Source organism: Alternaria arborescens, assembly GCF_004154835.1.
Source record: "Alternaria arborescens strain FERA 675 chromosome Unknown contig_22, whole genome shotgun sequence".
Classification (NCBI taxonomy): Eukaryota; Fungi; Ascomycota; class Dothideomycetes; order Pleosporales; family Pleosporaceae; genus Alternaria; species Alternaria arborescens.
The window spans coordinates 285,133-299,494 of NW_021167877.1; the positions used below are offsets into that span (position 1 = coordinate 285,133).

Sequence of the window (14,362 nt, forward strand, 5' to 3'; positions counted from 1 at the left end):
TCGCCACCCATGTATCGTAGTTACTGTCCAGCCAGTATCATGTTCAATCTAGAATAATGTATGTGCAGCACAAAAACACGTTTTCCATTTCTTGTTGTAAGATAGGATTGTTGGAGCTTGAGCAAGAGGAGAGTGAATGCTATATGAAACGCCAGTGCGCTAGAGCGCATGCTTATGTATCGTGAAACCCAGGTCATTAATCTCGTTACGCGTATGCAGTGCAATGCATGGCAGTTCCCGCGTCGCTATGCTCACTTCGTGCCCATTATATCGTACAGTGTGGTGCAATGCCAACTTCAACCTCATACCAATCTTGATCATTTTGTGTCCCACTTTGTGCTTATCTTCTTATCTCGATGCTTTTGCAGCGTAATAGTAGGTTGCAGCGGTTGTACCAAGAACGAGAGCGGAAGCACTGTAATATCATGTTAGCGATAGTTTCCCTCAGTTCAGTTACTATATGGCGAAGAACGAGTGGAGGAAGAGTGCCACAAGGCACATACTCAAGGATTTCAGGAGAAAGGAAATAGTGTTTGCTCACCTGGCTCGTTTCCGATCGCCAAAACAAGCAGCAAACATAGCTCGGAACACATGTTGGAGGAAGTTGTCTCTGCGATAATCTGATCGCTGTGCGAGTGCAGGCTTCGCTGCCTCGACGATCTTGTCCGTGATGCTGAAATCATCTGCAGTGCTTTCTGGCATTTCTTCTTCTGTTTGCGAGGATTCCTCCAATACTGCTCTGCGTTGCCGAAGCTCAGAGTCCAGATTAGAGACAGGATGGGCCTCCGAAGTGGTGGTTTTTGGTTCAGATGTGACTAATTCTGTTGCAGATTTTGCCATGTTGACTGGTGCAGAGATGGCATCGAGCAGAGCGCTGTGGGCCCCTGAGATGTCTTTGGCGCCGTCATGCTTAGCAACACTTTCCGCTTCGCTAGACTCCTGGGTATGGGAGCCAGGCTCGTCGATCTTGGTGTCGAATGCATCTCCGAGTTGCTCGTTATCATCTGCTAAAGAGGCTGCATATGGGTCTCGCACGAATCTGGCCGGCGGACTGGACCTACGGGTGGTGTTGTGACTGATGTACACAGGTGATGGCATACTATCCAGATCATGATGGTACCCTTCATCTTCATCACTGTTCTCGTCCTCAGGTACAGATGCCAACGAAGCATATGATTTGACGGGAACAAGATCGATGGAAGAGCAGGCTTGAGACAGGACAGATGGCTGCGGAGAATGTGGGCGTTCATGCATCGATTCATCCTCAGGAAGATGCATACCAATCGTCGCTACACGTGCCAAAATCGATTCTCGGTTGGTTGGGAATCGTTCCAAGGATGGGTCATTAAGGTCTTGGTCCTCCGCGTCTGATTGAGGTAGCCTGTGAGGAAGATTACTCCCCGTTCGTCCTCTGAAGAAGTCGTGTCGATCGGCTGCGCCGAACAACTCTCGCGCATTGTCTGTCTCATAACCAAATGTTGGCTGCTTCTCCAAAGAGAAAGGAGCATCGTCCTGTGAGAAGTCTGAGCCAGTGCTGCTGACGAAGGCTGATTCTCGTTCATGTGGAAGAAGAGGTGTGTCGTCATCCTCAGCGTCACGGTTACCCTCGTCCTCGTCCTCGTTACCATATGCTCCATACTGCTGTGGCTCCCGGTTCTCAGAATTTTCACTCTTAGTGAGGGTCTCGCTTTTCTTATAGTCCGAAAAACCACTTTCGTGTGATAGTAATGGGTATCTGTCCAGCTCATTCCTCTCGTCGTCAGATTCGGTGTCAGCCCCATCGTCCTCGGTAAAGCCGGTTTCGTGAGGAAGAAGAGGGGCGCCGTCAGAATCGTCAACATCGTCCTCGTCATCATTGCCTTCATGAGAAACATGTAGTCCGTCTCTCGCTTCGCTTACGCTACCTCCGAGTTCAGTCTCATGGCTAAGCAAGGGCGCTAGATTTAGCTCGTCACCATCCTCAGGCTCAGGAGGTGTATCCATTGCATCTCCGGAACTGGTCTGGTCCGTTGATGATTGTGTGGATTCATCGTCAACAGTAATCTTTGGAGGTGCCTGTGATTCTTCGTCGTCCGCCTGAAAAGATTCATGACGAAATAATGGAGCAGTTTGGTCGTCTTCAGTATCACCTGGTTCTGTATGAGACTCTGGTGTGATGGTAAGTATGTCTGGTTGCGTGTCTGAGGCCCTCATATCATGTGCAACCTTCTGAGCAGTCGTGGCATCCTCGCCGAAATCATCTCCATATGCGGGCCGATCATCCGTCTTGTCGACAACTAGAAGCGGGATTTCAGGCGATTTGGGTGTTTCTGTCTTGATTGGCGAGTCCACTTTCGTTTCTTCATAGTCGGGCTTTGCGTCGGTCGAGCGCTTAGCAGCATCTACAGGAAGGTCGAGGTGGTGGGTGTTGCCATAGGCTGGCTGCTTTTGGTCCTCAACCTTGTCGACTACCATGGAGGAAACTGGAACACTGGATAGCTGATCACCCATTGTACTGTCTTTTCGATCCTCTGGTATCTTCGACGGGTTTGCGAGAGAAGCCTTCAGCGATTCCTGTTCGGAGGGAGTTTCCTGTACTGCGGGGGCTTCGCGTGCTGATTTCAACGAGTTGTTTTCGCTGGCGACTTTGACATGGATGACATTGTTGCGAATGCCATCGTCGGTGGCAGCTGCGTGAGGTCATTAAAAAAGCCTTTTCATACCTACATGAGCAAACATACCAGTCTCTTTTGACTCGTCCAATACCCAGTGGTCTTCTCCCACGCGGATTTTGTATTGGTAGCTGCCTTCAGCAACGTCATTGAACTCTTTGCGAAAGATCAGGTTGTCCGAGGCGGTTTTGTCTTCATTCACGTCCATCTCAACCGGCGTCCAGTCGTTTATGGAGGTAGTGACATAGACGGGTGGCTGCACACCCGTCTGCGAGAAGGTGATGGTCGCATGGCCGGCCATGGTGTCGTGAGCGGTGATGTTCCGCAGGGGCAGAGGCCCAGAAGGTGGAGGTATGAGAGTGGGGTATACAGGATCGCTCGCGTGCCTGGGAAGCCGCGGCGGTTAATGGGTAGGGTCTACTGGGAGAGGAATATCGTTAGTTGTTGAAGATGGCGGTATGCTAGTAGGCTACAGAGCCCGTACAAGCTGGCGATGAGAGCGTCCGGTCATACAACGGGGGTTGGAGGGGAATAGGTGTAGTACAGAGGGGAGGGAGGGGTTGCGAGTGTCAGTCGAGGATAGCAGCTTACCGCGCGGTGGGGTGATGAGAAGCCGTTAGTTGCTTCCCACGAAAAGAAACGTGCTTGCCTCAAAAGGCAAAAAATCGAGATATCGATCCGAGGTATTGAAGGAAGCGTGGATGCAGCTTCAAGGCAGGAGCGGCTCGATTGTTGAGTTGCGGCTTCCCTGTTCCGTTGGGCGAGATGCGCGCATGTGGAGGGCTTGGGAGCTTGTGGACGTTGAGACCAGTATCGTGGTTGCAGTCACAGTAAACCCCTCTGCGCTGCCTCTAAAGTCTATCGCGCATCTCCGCACCCTTCTGGCAGACCCTGCGTCTTTCCGAGCCTCCATTCTTTTGGCGGGGGGTTGCTATGCTTCAAGAGTGACGTGAATGCAACGTCCAACATTATTCGCGCTATGTCCACAAGCTGGCCCACCACAACGGCCTCATTAGCCACCCGTAACCGAAGACAGCTCTCTCCGCGGCGATCCTCCACCGCATGGCCCGACCTCAAGCACTACGGAAGCAAGCTTCACTCATTTTCTCCCAGCACCAGCAACAACCAGCACCATCATCTTTTAGCTGACGCATCCTGATGTAGCCATCGCGAGCGTCAGTGGCGACTGCATATCGCTCAAGGTGGCGGTGTGGATCTTTAGACACCTTCACATGCGCAAGATAGCAAACGGATTATGCCTGTAGGTACCCGGGTGGTAGTGCTGCTTAAGGAGCTACATCGGATAATTATGTCTTTTCGAACATTGCTGCCATCGCGACCATGATGAACCGTTCTGTTTTGTCTTCGGCCTGTTCCACGCCCGGTGAGCTATGTTCAGTGGCTAGCCCTCTCCTGGGCCACGTGCTTTGACTTCACCTGTCAAGTTTCCATCGCAAACACAAAAATAGCGATCGGCAACGGATGCACTATGATGCAAATCCATAAACTCCCCAGCTCCAGGTTCTGGCACGCGTCCTAATATGCCTAAAGTCGTCTGTCCAACGATCTCCTGAGACACCAAAGAACACGTTTATGCCATCATTGCGATGCTTCACCAGCCACACCGGGATATCCCGTCTAGCTTTGTGCACCACACGGCCAATCGCATTCTATCTCATAAACACTCGAACCATTCGTTCAGGCTGCGGTTCTTGGAACCCGAGGCCATGTCTTCCAACATACTTCCGATACCCAATGTCCCGGGATCGTGGGTCTAAACAAGGTTTCGAGATGCGCGCTGCGACAGGGCGCGCCGCACCATTACCACGCGACAATCCACAATACCGATGCCGAGAAGAGGTATGCACAGGCCGCGTGTCTCTTTGTGCACCGTTTGATATGCTTCTGGAAGGTAATCTCAGTTTCAAGCAGCGCCGCGTCAATCATGCTGAGCAGGAGTCTTGCAACGTCCGATCGCGCTGTCGCACTTTCGGTGTCGTAACTTATCCACGCTGTATTAGATGTGTGCAGGTCCCGTTTGGCACTCTAGTCTGACGATCATCCTCTACTTTCTTTCTTTTTTCCCTCTTCTCCAGTCGGGCGTTTTAGAATCTTTGCGCCATTGTAAGATTAACTCTCGCAGCCTCATGTCAAACCTTCGAACGTTGTATAGCTCAGCCACATACCGAACTCGCAATGGGACACATCGTATATGTCGCGAACGGACGTGACCAAGGGCCGGTAATAAGCCGAGTCAGCATGGCCATGTACACAATGGCAGTGGCAGTTGTGGCTCTTCGGTAAGGACGCAACTTTGTAGTAACCCGGTATCGCATTGCTGATATCTAATAGATGCTTTACTCGCGGATACATAGTCAAGAAATTTGGCTTAGACGACCTCTTTATCGCCATCGCCGTCACACTTGGAGCTGCACAAACAGTTACCATCATATTACAGATCAAACATGGACAAGGACGACACGCATCGGAGCTACATGTTGAGCAGTTCGATGAGATGCTCATGGTACTATCAACTCATAGTGAGATATTCCACTTCATACTGACAGCCGACTAGTACCAATGGATCAATATGTTGATCTATTTTGTGGCGAATTGGTATGCCGCACCATCGCTCTTCTTACACAATATTAGGGCTAACGTAATTGTAGGACTGTTAAGATGAGTATCCTAGCTCTCTACTACCGAATTGGATATGGCAAACAGGGTTTGCCATGGATCGTACAGTCACCCGCCGTATGGACAGTAGCTGCCTTCATGACTGCCTTCAGTTTCTCTGTCTTTCTCGTAAGCACCGTCCTTGCTTGTATAGTGATCATGACTGACATGTTTGAAAGACCCAATTATTCATCTGCACACCAGTATCACGCGTCTGGGACATCGAAGCTCAACCTGATGGATGCATCAATGCCGCCATGTTCATGGTCATCTCGGGTGCCATCAATGTCGTTACAGATATCGTCTTGTTGATCTTCCCTTTGCCGTTGATCTGGGTAATCAAGTTCAACAAGAGACAGAGAAGTAAGTCAACGCACGTGTGGAGTTGTCAAATGCGTAATGCTGATCATGGTTTCAGCGGCTCTAGCAGTCATTCTCTCTATCGGCGTCATCCCAGTTGTAGCCAGTTCCATGCGTCTCTGCGAGATTGTCATGTCTGACAGTCCCATCAGACCAGGAAGTACTTGGCAAGAAGTGGATTTCAGCTGGTACGTCCACTTCCGATGTTTCTCCCGTACTAATGAATCGACTAACATACCAATCACAGGGGCTGGTCGTGGGTTCCAGTATGGTCTCAAATCGAAGTTGACATCGGTATACTTGCCGCGTCTCTTCCCTCCCTCTCTCCTTTACTTAAGCAAGTTTTCAACTGCCCTCACCGAACCGCCACACCATCTGAAGTACCCACCATACCAGGGTACCGGGGGAGTTGGGGGGAGAAGAACTTGGTCAGCATCGACGACGATGACGACCTCGAGAAGGGAACGGGTGGCGCTTTTGACTTTGATGGGGAGAGAAGACTGACGGTTACAGAGAAGGAGATGGGAAAGGCTATGGATATGGGAAACAGTTATTTTGATGATAGCATATCGGACGTGGGGGAGAGGGATTCAGTCTACCCGGAATCGATGGGTAGGCCTAGTATTGGCGTAACAAGGACAGCGGACGTGCGTGTTTTGACTAGAACAGGTGTGCCGAGGATAGTAGAGTATAAGAAATTATGACATTATATCGAGGATCGTGTTTCAAGCCGGGTACTTCTACCAAGTGTGAGAAAGTATTCATTATCGTGTCGTTATCGTTACTCGGTGTTAGTATACTCATGCAGTATTATACAGGGTGTTAGTACAAGCGCCTTGACGCCCAAAATTTAGCAATACCTCACCAACGTCCAAAGCCATCAATCGCGGAGCTAAACTGAGTAGCTAGTTGACTTGTGACTGCACAGTCGCTCGCTTCAGCCTTCTCCATAGCCTGGGGTAGCCATTCCCTAATCTTCTCTTCTCTGTTGTGGTGACTCGGGTGTGTACTCAGTATCTGCGGCGGGCCCGCCCCGCCCGCCTTCTCCATGCGCGTCCAGAACTGCATCGCGGCTTCTGGTCGATAGCAACCTTGCGCCATCATCAAGAGGCCAATGTAATCAGCCTCGGCTTCGTGTTTGCGCGATGCGGGCATGGAGAGGAAGAGATCGAGGAGCATTTTGCCTGAGTAGAAGGACACATCGAACATAGATAGGGCGAGGGCGCCGAGGAGAATCAAAGGGGCTTGGGACATGCGTTCACTATATCCCCGTTAGTACGCCTTCAAGACATTCGAGGAAGAGAAACATGAACACTAACGCGGTATGATGCGCAACGACATGCGCAATCTCATGGCCCAACACCGCCGCAATGCCATCTTCGTCCCTGCACAACGGCAGAATCCCTGTGAAAACAAAGACTTTCCCCCCAGGCGCAACAAAAGCGTTTTGCTCCGGAGACTCGATGACTGTGACTTCCCAGTTCAGATCTTTGAGCCCTTCACCCTCGGCATACGGCAATAACCGCTCCAGAACCCTCTTCACCTGCCGGACTCTCGCATCGCTATCCGATAATATCCTGCCTTGGTATTCTTGTCGGACTTGTTCGACGGATTGCTGCCCCAGCGCTTCTTCGATACCAGGTGAGATGATGTTGAACCGACGGCGACCGGAAACGGGCACTTGTTCGAGGTTGTACAGGTAAACGCCACCGGTGCCTGCGCTGATCAGGCCAACGTCGCGGTAGAAAGTTGGGCGTTGGGCCCAGCGATACAGGAGACCAGATATGCCGCCAGACTGTGCGCTGAAGCGTTTGTACTGGGGGCCATTGCCTCGACCGCCGAAGGGGAGTTGTTGGTAGGCGCGTGTTTGTGAGTGGGTGCGGAAGGATTGGTGTGCATGCTGGGGCAAACGAGGCGCAGGGCGGAAGGCGCTGAGTCGTGGTCGTACTCGATGCATCGTGAAAGCGCTTCAGAGCGATGATGCTGCCTGAGTGGGATTTGGCTGGACATATATCTAGTGAGGAATGACGTACAGCGAAGTCCGCGGGAATGCCAAGATTTTGGTTCGGAGCTGTCTTCTCCTCAACGCTAGCTGCGACCACTCGCGATCTTCCTCAATCATCATCGCTGTTAACTATTTTCGTCATTGTTGACAGTTTGTCTTGGTCTCGCGGACGTATTCCAGCGTCATTCACCAACAAGGCTTGCTCGTTCTTTCCTCAGCTGCACCGCATGGCACGCTTCCACGTCAAGCGCATGATCAAGAATAGTGGCCTACTTCCAGATGCTAAAAGTGAGCTATTCTCGGTAAACGCTCAGATCTTGCGCACGGTGGAGACTTCATAGTGATATAAATGAACCGGAGGTAAGTGAGGACTAACTTGTCGCGTGAATGACGCGCCTCATATATTGTCACAATACTGCTGCTCCTGCAAGATGCGGTTCTCATACATTGTTTCGACACCCAGGATCTTTCCATCCTCTCTCTCGCTATCCATTCCCTTACTTTAAACGTATGCATATTCTACGTGGACTTCCAGGACGCATGAGCCTGGGTTGTATGGGACGGGCGAGGGAAACGGGGATACCATTGCAGGCGAAGTCGAGCAAGGCGTCTCGGTCGCAGAAGACTCAACCATGGTGGGTGTAGCGGTGACTGTGACCATGGAAGATAGGTTAGGAGCAACAGCGGAGGACTGGGTGACGACAGCGCTGGTAGCCGAAGAGACAACGGACGAGCTGGACACGACACACGACGGCAGAGGCGCGACACTGTCAATCTTGGAAACAACCCAGGAAGAAGCGTCGTCGGTGTAGAGCTCAAAGTAATTTAGGTCTAAACGTCGGTGTATGAAATTAGTGTATGTCTCACATGCAGTTCGTACAAGAACACTTACGGTCGGCCACAATATTACCGCCGGCGCAGACTGGGTCACCAGCAGCGCAGTAAGAGCGGAGCACCGGTGCGTAGCGGTTGAGGCGTGCGAGATCCTCTGGTTGGCGTCCGTTGGCTTGCTTGTCGGCACCGTCGAGCACGTTGTAGGGTTGGTTGGCAGTATGCATCACGTCTCCCCAGAGAAGAGCTGCCGCGACTTGTGTATGTCAGCATGGGTAAAGCTACGCCATCGAAGAATCTGCTTACCCGCTTTACCAGCAGCAGAGTTGTTATCCAGACCGGTAGAGACAAAAGTACAACCACCCTATATAGAAATATTGAGTCAGTATGTATCTCCATGCGATTGACCCAAGTGGTAAGAAGCTTACCGGTCCACCAAGCACGTCACCGACGACGTGCGCTCCCTCTGAGTAGCCATTGACCACGATGTGCGAGCAAGGGCATTTCTCATGGAAGGCTGTAATCTGAGAGATACCATTGCGAGCGCCTTCAGCAACTTGGTTGCAGTAGTCACCACCCAGAGTAACGTCAAACTGGATGTCGACGTAATCGCAGCTTTTGCCCTGGGCAGTCAACTTGCCGCAAGTAGCTTCGACAAAGGGGAATGTGCGACCGCCATGGTATGGTGCGTCATTGCCGCGAGCCATGAAGATGACTACATCAGCGCAAGATGCGTCAAGCTTCGGGGGTACAGTCTGGGCTGCCGCGAGTGCAGAGAAGGCGCCTAGAGTCAGGGTATTGCGGATGTTGAACGACATGATTAAGTATTAGGTATGTACAATGATGTATAGTGATCAAAGAGTGTGGAAGTGGAGACCACAGGCGGACTTGATACTTCAAAAAGAGCGTAAGGGTTCGTTGAGGTGTACCTGGGGTAACATGTTGAAGCAAGGGCCGACTGCTTTAATACATCCAGTATATGAGCCCGTTAAATTTGATCGTTCCCCAGAGTATCGAAATGGTTTACTCCACGCTGTTGGACGTGCTAAAGCGAGGGAGGCGTGGTTCCATCCCCTTTGCCCTGCATAAGTGTCCGAACAATCGCTGCGGTTGCTTGCATCCTTGAGCCAGGATGATACCAGAGGATTACTAGAAGAAGAAGTTAGCAAGAAATTCGATTCTTTCGAGTTGGTACTAACGGTAGTTTAGCCACATGTGGGTGTAGCGGCACGAAGGTGCCACCGGGTATTCCGATATCTTTGCTTGGTGCCACCTCCGCCAGGCCGTTCGATTAGCTTGAATCCTGACGCTCGACAGTACGGCAGCATACATCTGCTTATAGAATTCTCTTTGCTCTGCTACCGACGAGTTGTAGTGTCTTGGCTGGTGGATGCTCATTCCAAAACAGCACGCCACAACATCTCGCATTATTCATCGCAAAACGGGAACGTAGATTCGGGAAGGAGGGGTTCGACGATCAGACAGAATGATTGCTACACTGCGAGTCTCTGGTGTCTCCATCTTCAGGTTTTCTTTCCCGAAAACAACAATCTTCTCAACGATGCGGTGGACTACCAGTAGCTGACAGGAAGACCCAAATACCTCTTGACATAGCGCGTAGGTAAGGGCTTGCCCATATCATAATTGTGTACGTATCACTGCAAATAAAACCAATTCTAAGTTTTGCACTCAGCGTGTGCATTAATCACACGTGGAAAGATTAGCCAAGAACTCACGTGAGTTCAGGGTTTCCGCCTCTCGCTGAAAGGCATGTGTTCGATGTAGTCGCATCAGGCACCGAACGAAAGCGATATCGCACCCTATGGCAATAACACGATCTCGCATATTGAAAAGGTCTTGCAATGCCTGAAATTCTCTATTTTGCGCTTCACTACTGACCATGGCAATTATAGTGCTTTCGATACAGAAACTGGTTATGTTACAATCACTCAATCAAGCTATCACTTTACGGCTCCGCACCAAACTCCTCAATATCAAAGTCAAGCCCATCAGCGTCATTCTCCAACGAATCGTCCCACTCCGCCCAAGTGTTTTTTAGCGCAGGATCCTCCACAGCCAGAAGTGGGTAGCACTTCTCCACATCGCCGCCGGTTACAGAGTACTTGACATCCACGCTCTCTAGTACAGCCATACCCGCATCCAGATCCGCGACAACAAAGACTTTGGGTGCCTGTCCGTCCTTGTAGGTACAGAAAGACAACCAGTAGATAGCTTCCGTGGCGTAATCAGCAACAGTGTAGAGACCTTCGAGATCAGCGTCATATTGTGTTCCAGTTCGCTCAGCTTTCCAAGCAAGCATCGCAATGGCAGACGTTCCCAGGACTGGGCTCTGTTCGTCACCAAGACGGAGTCGGGATACACCAGCTGCCTTCATGGCGTCGTCGTGATAGTAGAAGTAGCGGCCCTGGCCATCACCAACTACGGCATCTTCGCTGTAAGCAAAGAGTTCGTCGCAGCCAAGGCCAGTAGACTGGGTAGTCTGCTTGACATACATGTTGCCGTTGGAGCAGTACATGACGTTGTAGTCGCCAGCAATTAGCTTGGTAAATTCGTACCCGTCAGTACGGTCGTACGGAACGGTTTTGACATCCGCAATCGTATAGTTGATATTATCGGTGGCCTTCTTGACGGAGTCGGTGATCTCACGGATTCCAGCTGGGAGGTCGCCAGAAGAAGAGGGTGTGAGCGTTGAGTTGGTTTGTCTAGTGGACAAGGATCGCTTGATGTCCAACTGGACGGGTGCCTCTTCGTTACTTCCTTGGGCATTGCTATCTCCCGTGCTTTGGCCAGTGTTGTCACCGCTATTGGTTTCTCCACTGGATAGCTCTGTTGAGGCGCCTTGTCCTATGGGAAACCCTCCAGTAGGCAGGTTACCAGCAGGTATTTCTTCAGTAGGGAGTTCGGGGGCAGGTGTTTCACCGGTGGGCAATCCTCCGGTGGGTAGTTCCCCGGCACCCTCCCCAGCGGCACCCTCATCGTTACCAGTCTCCCCGTCGCCTCCGCTCTCACCGCCTTTGCCAGCCTCGTCTCCACCAGGTGAGGTTGATGGCTGCTGGGTCTGCTTGCCAAGAGGGATGCACATAGACTTGATGCTCTTGTAACCACTGTCAAGTAACTCAAACTCCTTGACGTCAAGGACGTTGCACACCAACTTGTTCCTCCAGCTGAGATTAGTGTGGATGCCCTGGCATCCTTCAGTGGGAGTAAATCCAGCAGTAATCTTGCCGTCAGCGAGCTCAGCTCTTATAGCAGCTTTTGCGATACCCTTGATCATGGGTTCATTGATGAGAGCGACAGTCTTGCTCCAGCTAGCGACAGTGACCCCGAAGTGCATGCCAATAGGAAGGCCCAACTCAGCGCCGACGTAAAGAGAACCTTCGGCTTCGAAGGTGGGATGACCGACAGGGTCGAAGTTCTGGCGCGTGGACTTGGAAGGGTCAACCATGTCGACCTTTGCGTAAGCACGGTTCCAGTTGAACTCAGCGCCAGCCAAGATGCGACCCTCCGCTCCGGCCTCCAGAGTAGCACGGGCTTCAACGCGAACCTGTGGGCCGATGATGATTGGACCAAAGGATAGCTTGGGCAGACCTTGCTGGAAAAGTGTCTTCTTCCACTCACGGCTGAGCTTGATCTGGGCGTCAACACCGACCTTCATAGCGACTTTGAGATCGGCCCAGGCTTCGATCTCGCCTTGAGTGATGCCCCGGCCAACAGCCCATGTTGCGCGACCAGCAAGCTCGACAGAGCCCTGAGCGCCACAACCAACGCAGTAGATGTTCAGATAGCCATCTCGTTGCACACCTTTATCGGCCTTGATCTTGGACTCAGTACCATAAGCGGCAATAAGAGCAGCAGGACCCCAGGGTGATTCAACCTGCTTGGCGTCTGCTTTGTTACCGTCAGGAAGAGCGAACTTGTATGATTCTTTGATACTACCGCTGACAGTGCCAGTGGTAAGGAGTTGAACGCCACCTTGAAGCACAGTCTTGCCAAGACTTATCGTGCTCTTCACAGGAGCGACAACGTTTTTGTTCCACCAATCTCCGAGACGGCCTCTGCGTTCCATATGTCGACGATACATTAGGGCCCTGCGGGATAGACCGGCGATGTCATCGGAGCTCAACCCGGCAGTGGCTTCCTTCAGAAACGCTTTATCCTCGGTGGACAATTCGCCATAGCCCTTAAACTCGTCAAGGTCCAAGTCGAAGTATTGGCCGGTGCATGTAGTGGGAAGACCGTACTTGGTGTCGACAGGAGCCTTACAGTCAGAAATGATGTCCTGATTGAACTTGTTGTTGCCATCCTCAGTTGAGTTGGTCAATGAAGTGCCTGAAGGTGTTGGTGCAGATGTGGGTGCAGAAGTCCAGGACTCTAATTCCGACGATGAAGAAAGAAAAGCACTGGATCCAAAAGGTGTGGGCGATGGATGTGCTGAGCTAAGCGGGTCGCTAGAAGTTCCCGCAAACGACGGGCTTGAAGATACAAGCTCAGAGGCAGACTCAGTAGGCTGCGTAGGATCTTGCGACATAACTCGAGTTGAAGTGAGCGAGCTGATGTAGGAGCTGTACGAAGATCCAGTACTAGGCGATGGAAAGACATCTGAGAACGCGCTTCCAGTCGACACACCAGAGCTTGCGTGGGTAGTAGAAAGCCCGTAGTACGATGACGTAGAAGAAGGGAAACCGGAATAAGATGCGGTGCTGTTTGGCTGCTTATTACTCCCATTCTTCTCAGGCTTGTATCGCCCCCAATGGGCCTCACCACCTTCTGTGCACTCGTCTCGCGCTTGAGGATAACCCTTCACAATGATGGATTTGCCGTCGTCGGACTTGACAGTTTCCTCTACCTTGAAGTAGCACTGATCATCGTCCGATCGAACTCTGCAACCGGCTGTGCTTGAGACGATGATGGTACCTTTGGGCCACGACTCTTTGGCGAAGTCACATGCCAAGGCAGAAGTGAAGTCGACAGCGAGCTGATTGCCAGAGTATTGCGCATTTTGGACATAGTCCGAGTGCTCCAGCACAACAGCAGGAGCCTTGAAAAGCAGATCGATTACACCAAAGTAAAACTCATTGGTGGGCTCTACAGCTTAGTGTTAATAGCCGGCATATATGAATCAGATGCAAGTACTTACTCGCATTGTCGCGGCCACCTTCAGCGTAGTAAAGCTGAGTCTTGTCCTTTGGTACAAGATTCTTGGGGTCTTTTGTGTTCTGGCTCCAGTGGCTACACGGTTGAAGCTTGACATCCTGTCCGGAGTTGTATTTGAAGTACTCCTCGTTCTGACCAAAGGGCTTCGCGATCTTGCTAGTGGGGCGAGCTCCGTAGTGTGAGGACGCACTAATCATAGTGGGAGTAGTTGGTTCGGGTCCAGCAGGAGTGCTGGTAAGACTAGTATGTTCGAAATAGTAGTCGTCCCCATGCAAAGCAGATGGAGTGGCTTGTGCACCATTTTCCTGGCCACTGTGGGCAGTCTCATAGACTGTGTAAGTCTTGACTTCGCAGACTTTGGACGGAACCTTGGACGCACGACTCAACGGGTTGCTGGATGGCTGGTTCGGGGAGACACTGTGGCCATTGTCAGTGGTCTTTCACCTTGGAGAAAGAACCTCACCACTTACGATGATACGGCCGCATATGCGGACGCAATGCTGGCAAGACCCAGCGTAGTAACAATGAAACGCATTGTTAGTATTAGTATTAGGATTAGCACAAATATTGTAAGAGAGTAAAGAGAGTAGAAAGTGATAGCAGCAAGGCAGCTGCAAGTTGGACGGTGTCAAACACACCAAAGGGAACAAGCCTGATAGTAAAG

At 51.3% G+C, this 14,362-nt stretch overlaps 5 protein-coding genes across 5 annotated transcripts; 1 reads left to right on the forward strand and 4 right to left on the reverse strand.

Moving 5' to 3' along the window:
* Nucleotides 1-537: 537 nt before the first annotated feature.
* AA0111_g8661 (hypothetical protein) lies at nucleotides 538-2,952 on the reverse strand (the record flags this gene model as incomplete). Its single annotated transcript, XM_028655133.1, has 2 exons — nucleotides 538-2,669; nucleotides 2,721-2,952. The coding sequence occupies 2 exons, from the start codon at nucleotides 2,950-2,952 to the stop codon at nucleotides 538-540; spliced, it is 2,364 nt and encodes a 787-aa protein (XP_028503852.1).
* Nucleotides 2,953-4,925: 1,973 nt separating this feature from the next.
* On the forward strand, nucleotides 4,926-6,391 carry AA0111_g8662 (hypothetical protein; the record flags this gene model as incomplete). The annotated part of the gene is made up of 7 exons (XM_028655134.1): nucleotides 4,926-4,951; nucleotides 5,004-5,175; nucleotides 5,227-5,267; nucleotides 5,321-5,456; nucleotides 5,507-5,690; nucleotides 5,746-5,875; nucleotides 5,935-6,391. The coding sequence occupies 7 exons, from the start codon at nucleotides 4,926-4,928 to the stop codon at nucleotides 6,389-6,391; spliced, it is 1,146 nt and encodes a 381-aa protein (XP_028503849.1).
* A 157-nt stretch (nucleotides 6,392-6,548) lies between these two features.
* On the reverse strand, nucleotides 6,549-7,644 carry AA0111_g8663 (hypothetical protein; the record flags this gene model as incomplete). Its single annotated transcript, XM_028655135.1, has 2 exons — nucleotides 6,549-6,948; nucleotides 7,007-7,644. 2 exons carry the CDS (start codon nucleotides 7,642-7,644, stop codon nucleotides 6,549-6,551), a joined length of 1,038 nt encoding a protein of 345 aa, XP_028503850.1.
* Nucleotides 7,645-8,194: 550 nt separating this feature from the next.
* On the reverse strand, nucleotides 8,195-9,341 carry AA0111_g8664 (hypothetical protein; the record flags this gene model as incomplete). The annotated part of the gene is made up of 4 exons (XM_028655136.1): nucleotides 8,195-8,523; nucleotides 8,585-8,779; nucleotides 8,830-8,887; nucleotides 8,952-9,341. 4 exons carry the CDS (start codon nucleotides 9,339-9,341, stop codon nucleotides 8,195-8,197), a joined length of 972 nt encoding a protein of 323 aa, XP_028503855.1.
* Nucleotides 9,342-10,489: 1,148 nt separating this feature from the next.
* Nucleotides 10,490-14,233, reverse strand: AA0111_g8665 (hypothetical protein; the record flags this gene model as incomplete). The annotated part of the gene is made up of 3 exons (XM_028655137.1): nucleotides 10,490-13,629; nucleotides 13,682-14,115; nucleotides 14,169-14,233. 3 exons carry the CDS (start codon nucleotides 14,231-14,233, stop codon nucleotides 10,490-10,492), a joined length of 3,639 nt encoding a protein of 1,212 aa, XP_028503856.1.
* Nucleotides 14,234-14,362: the final 129 nt, after the last annotated feature.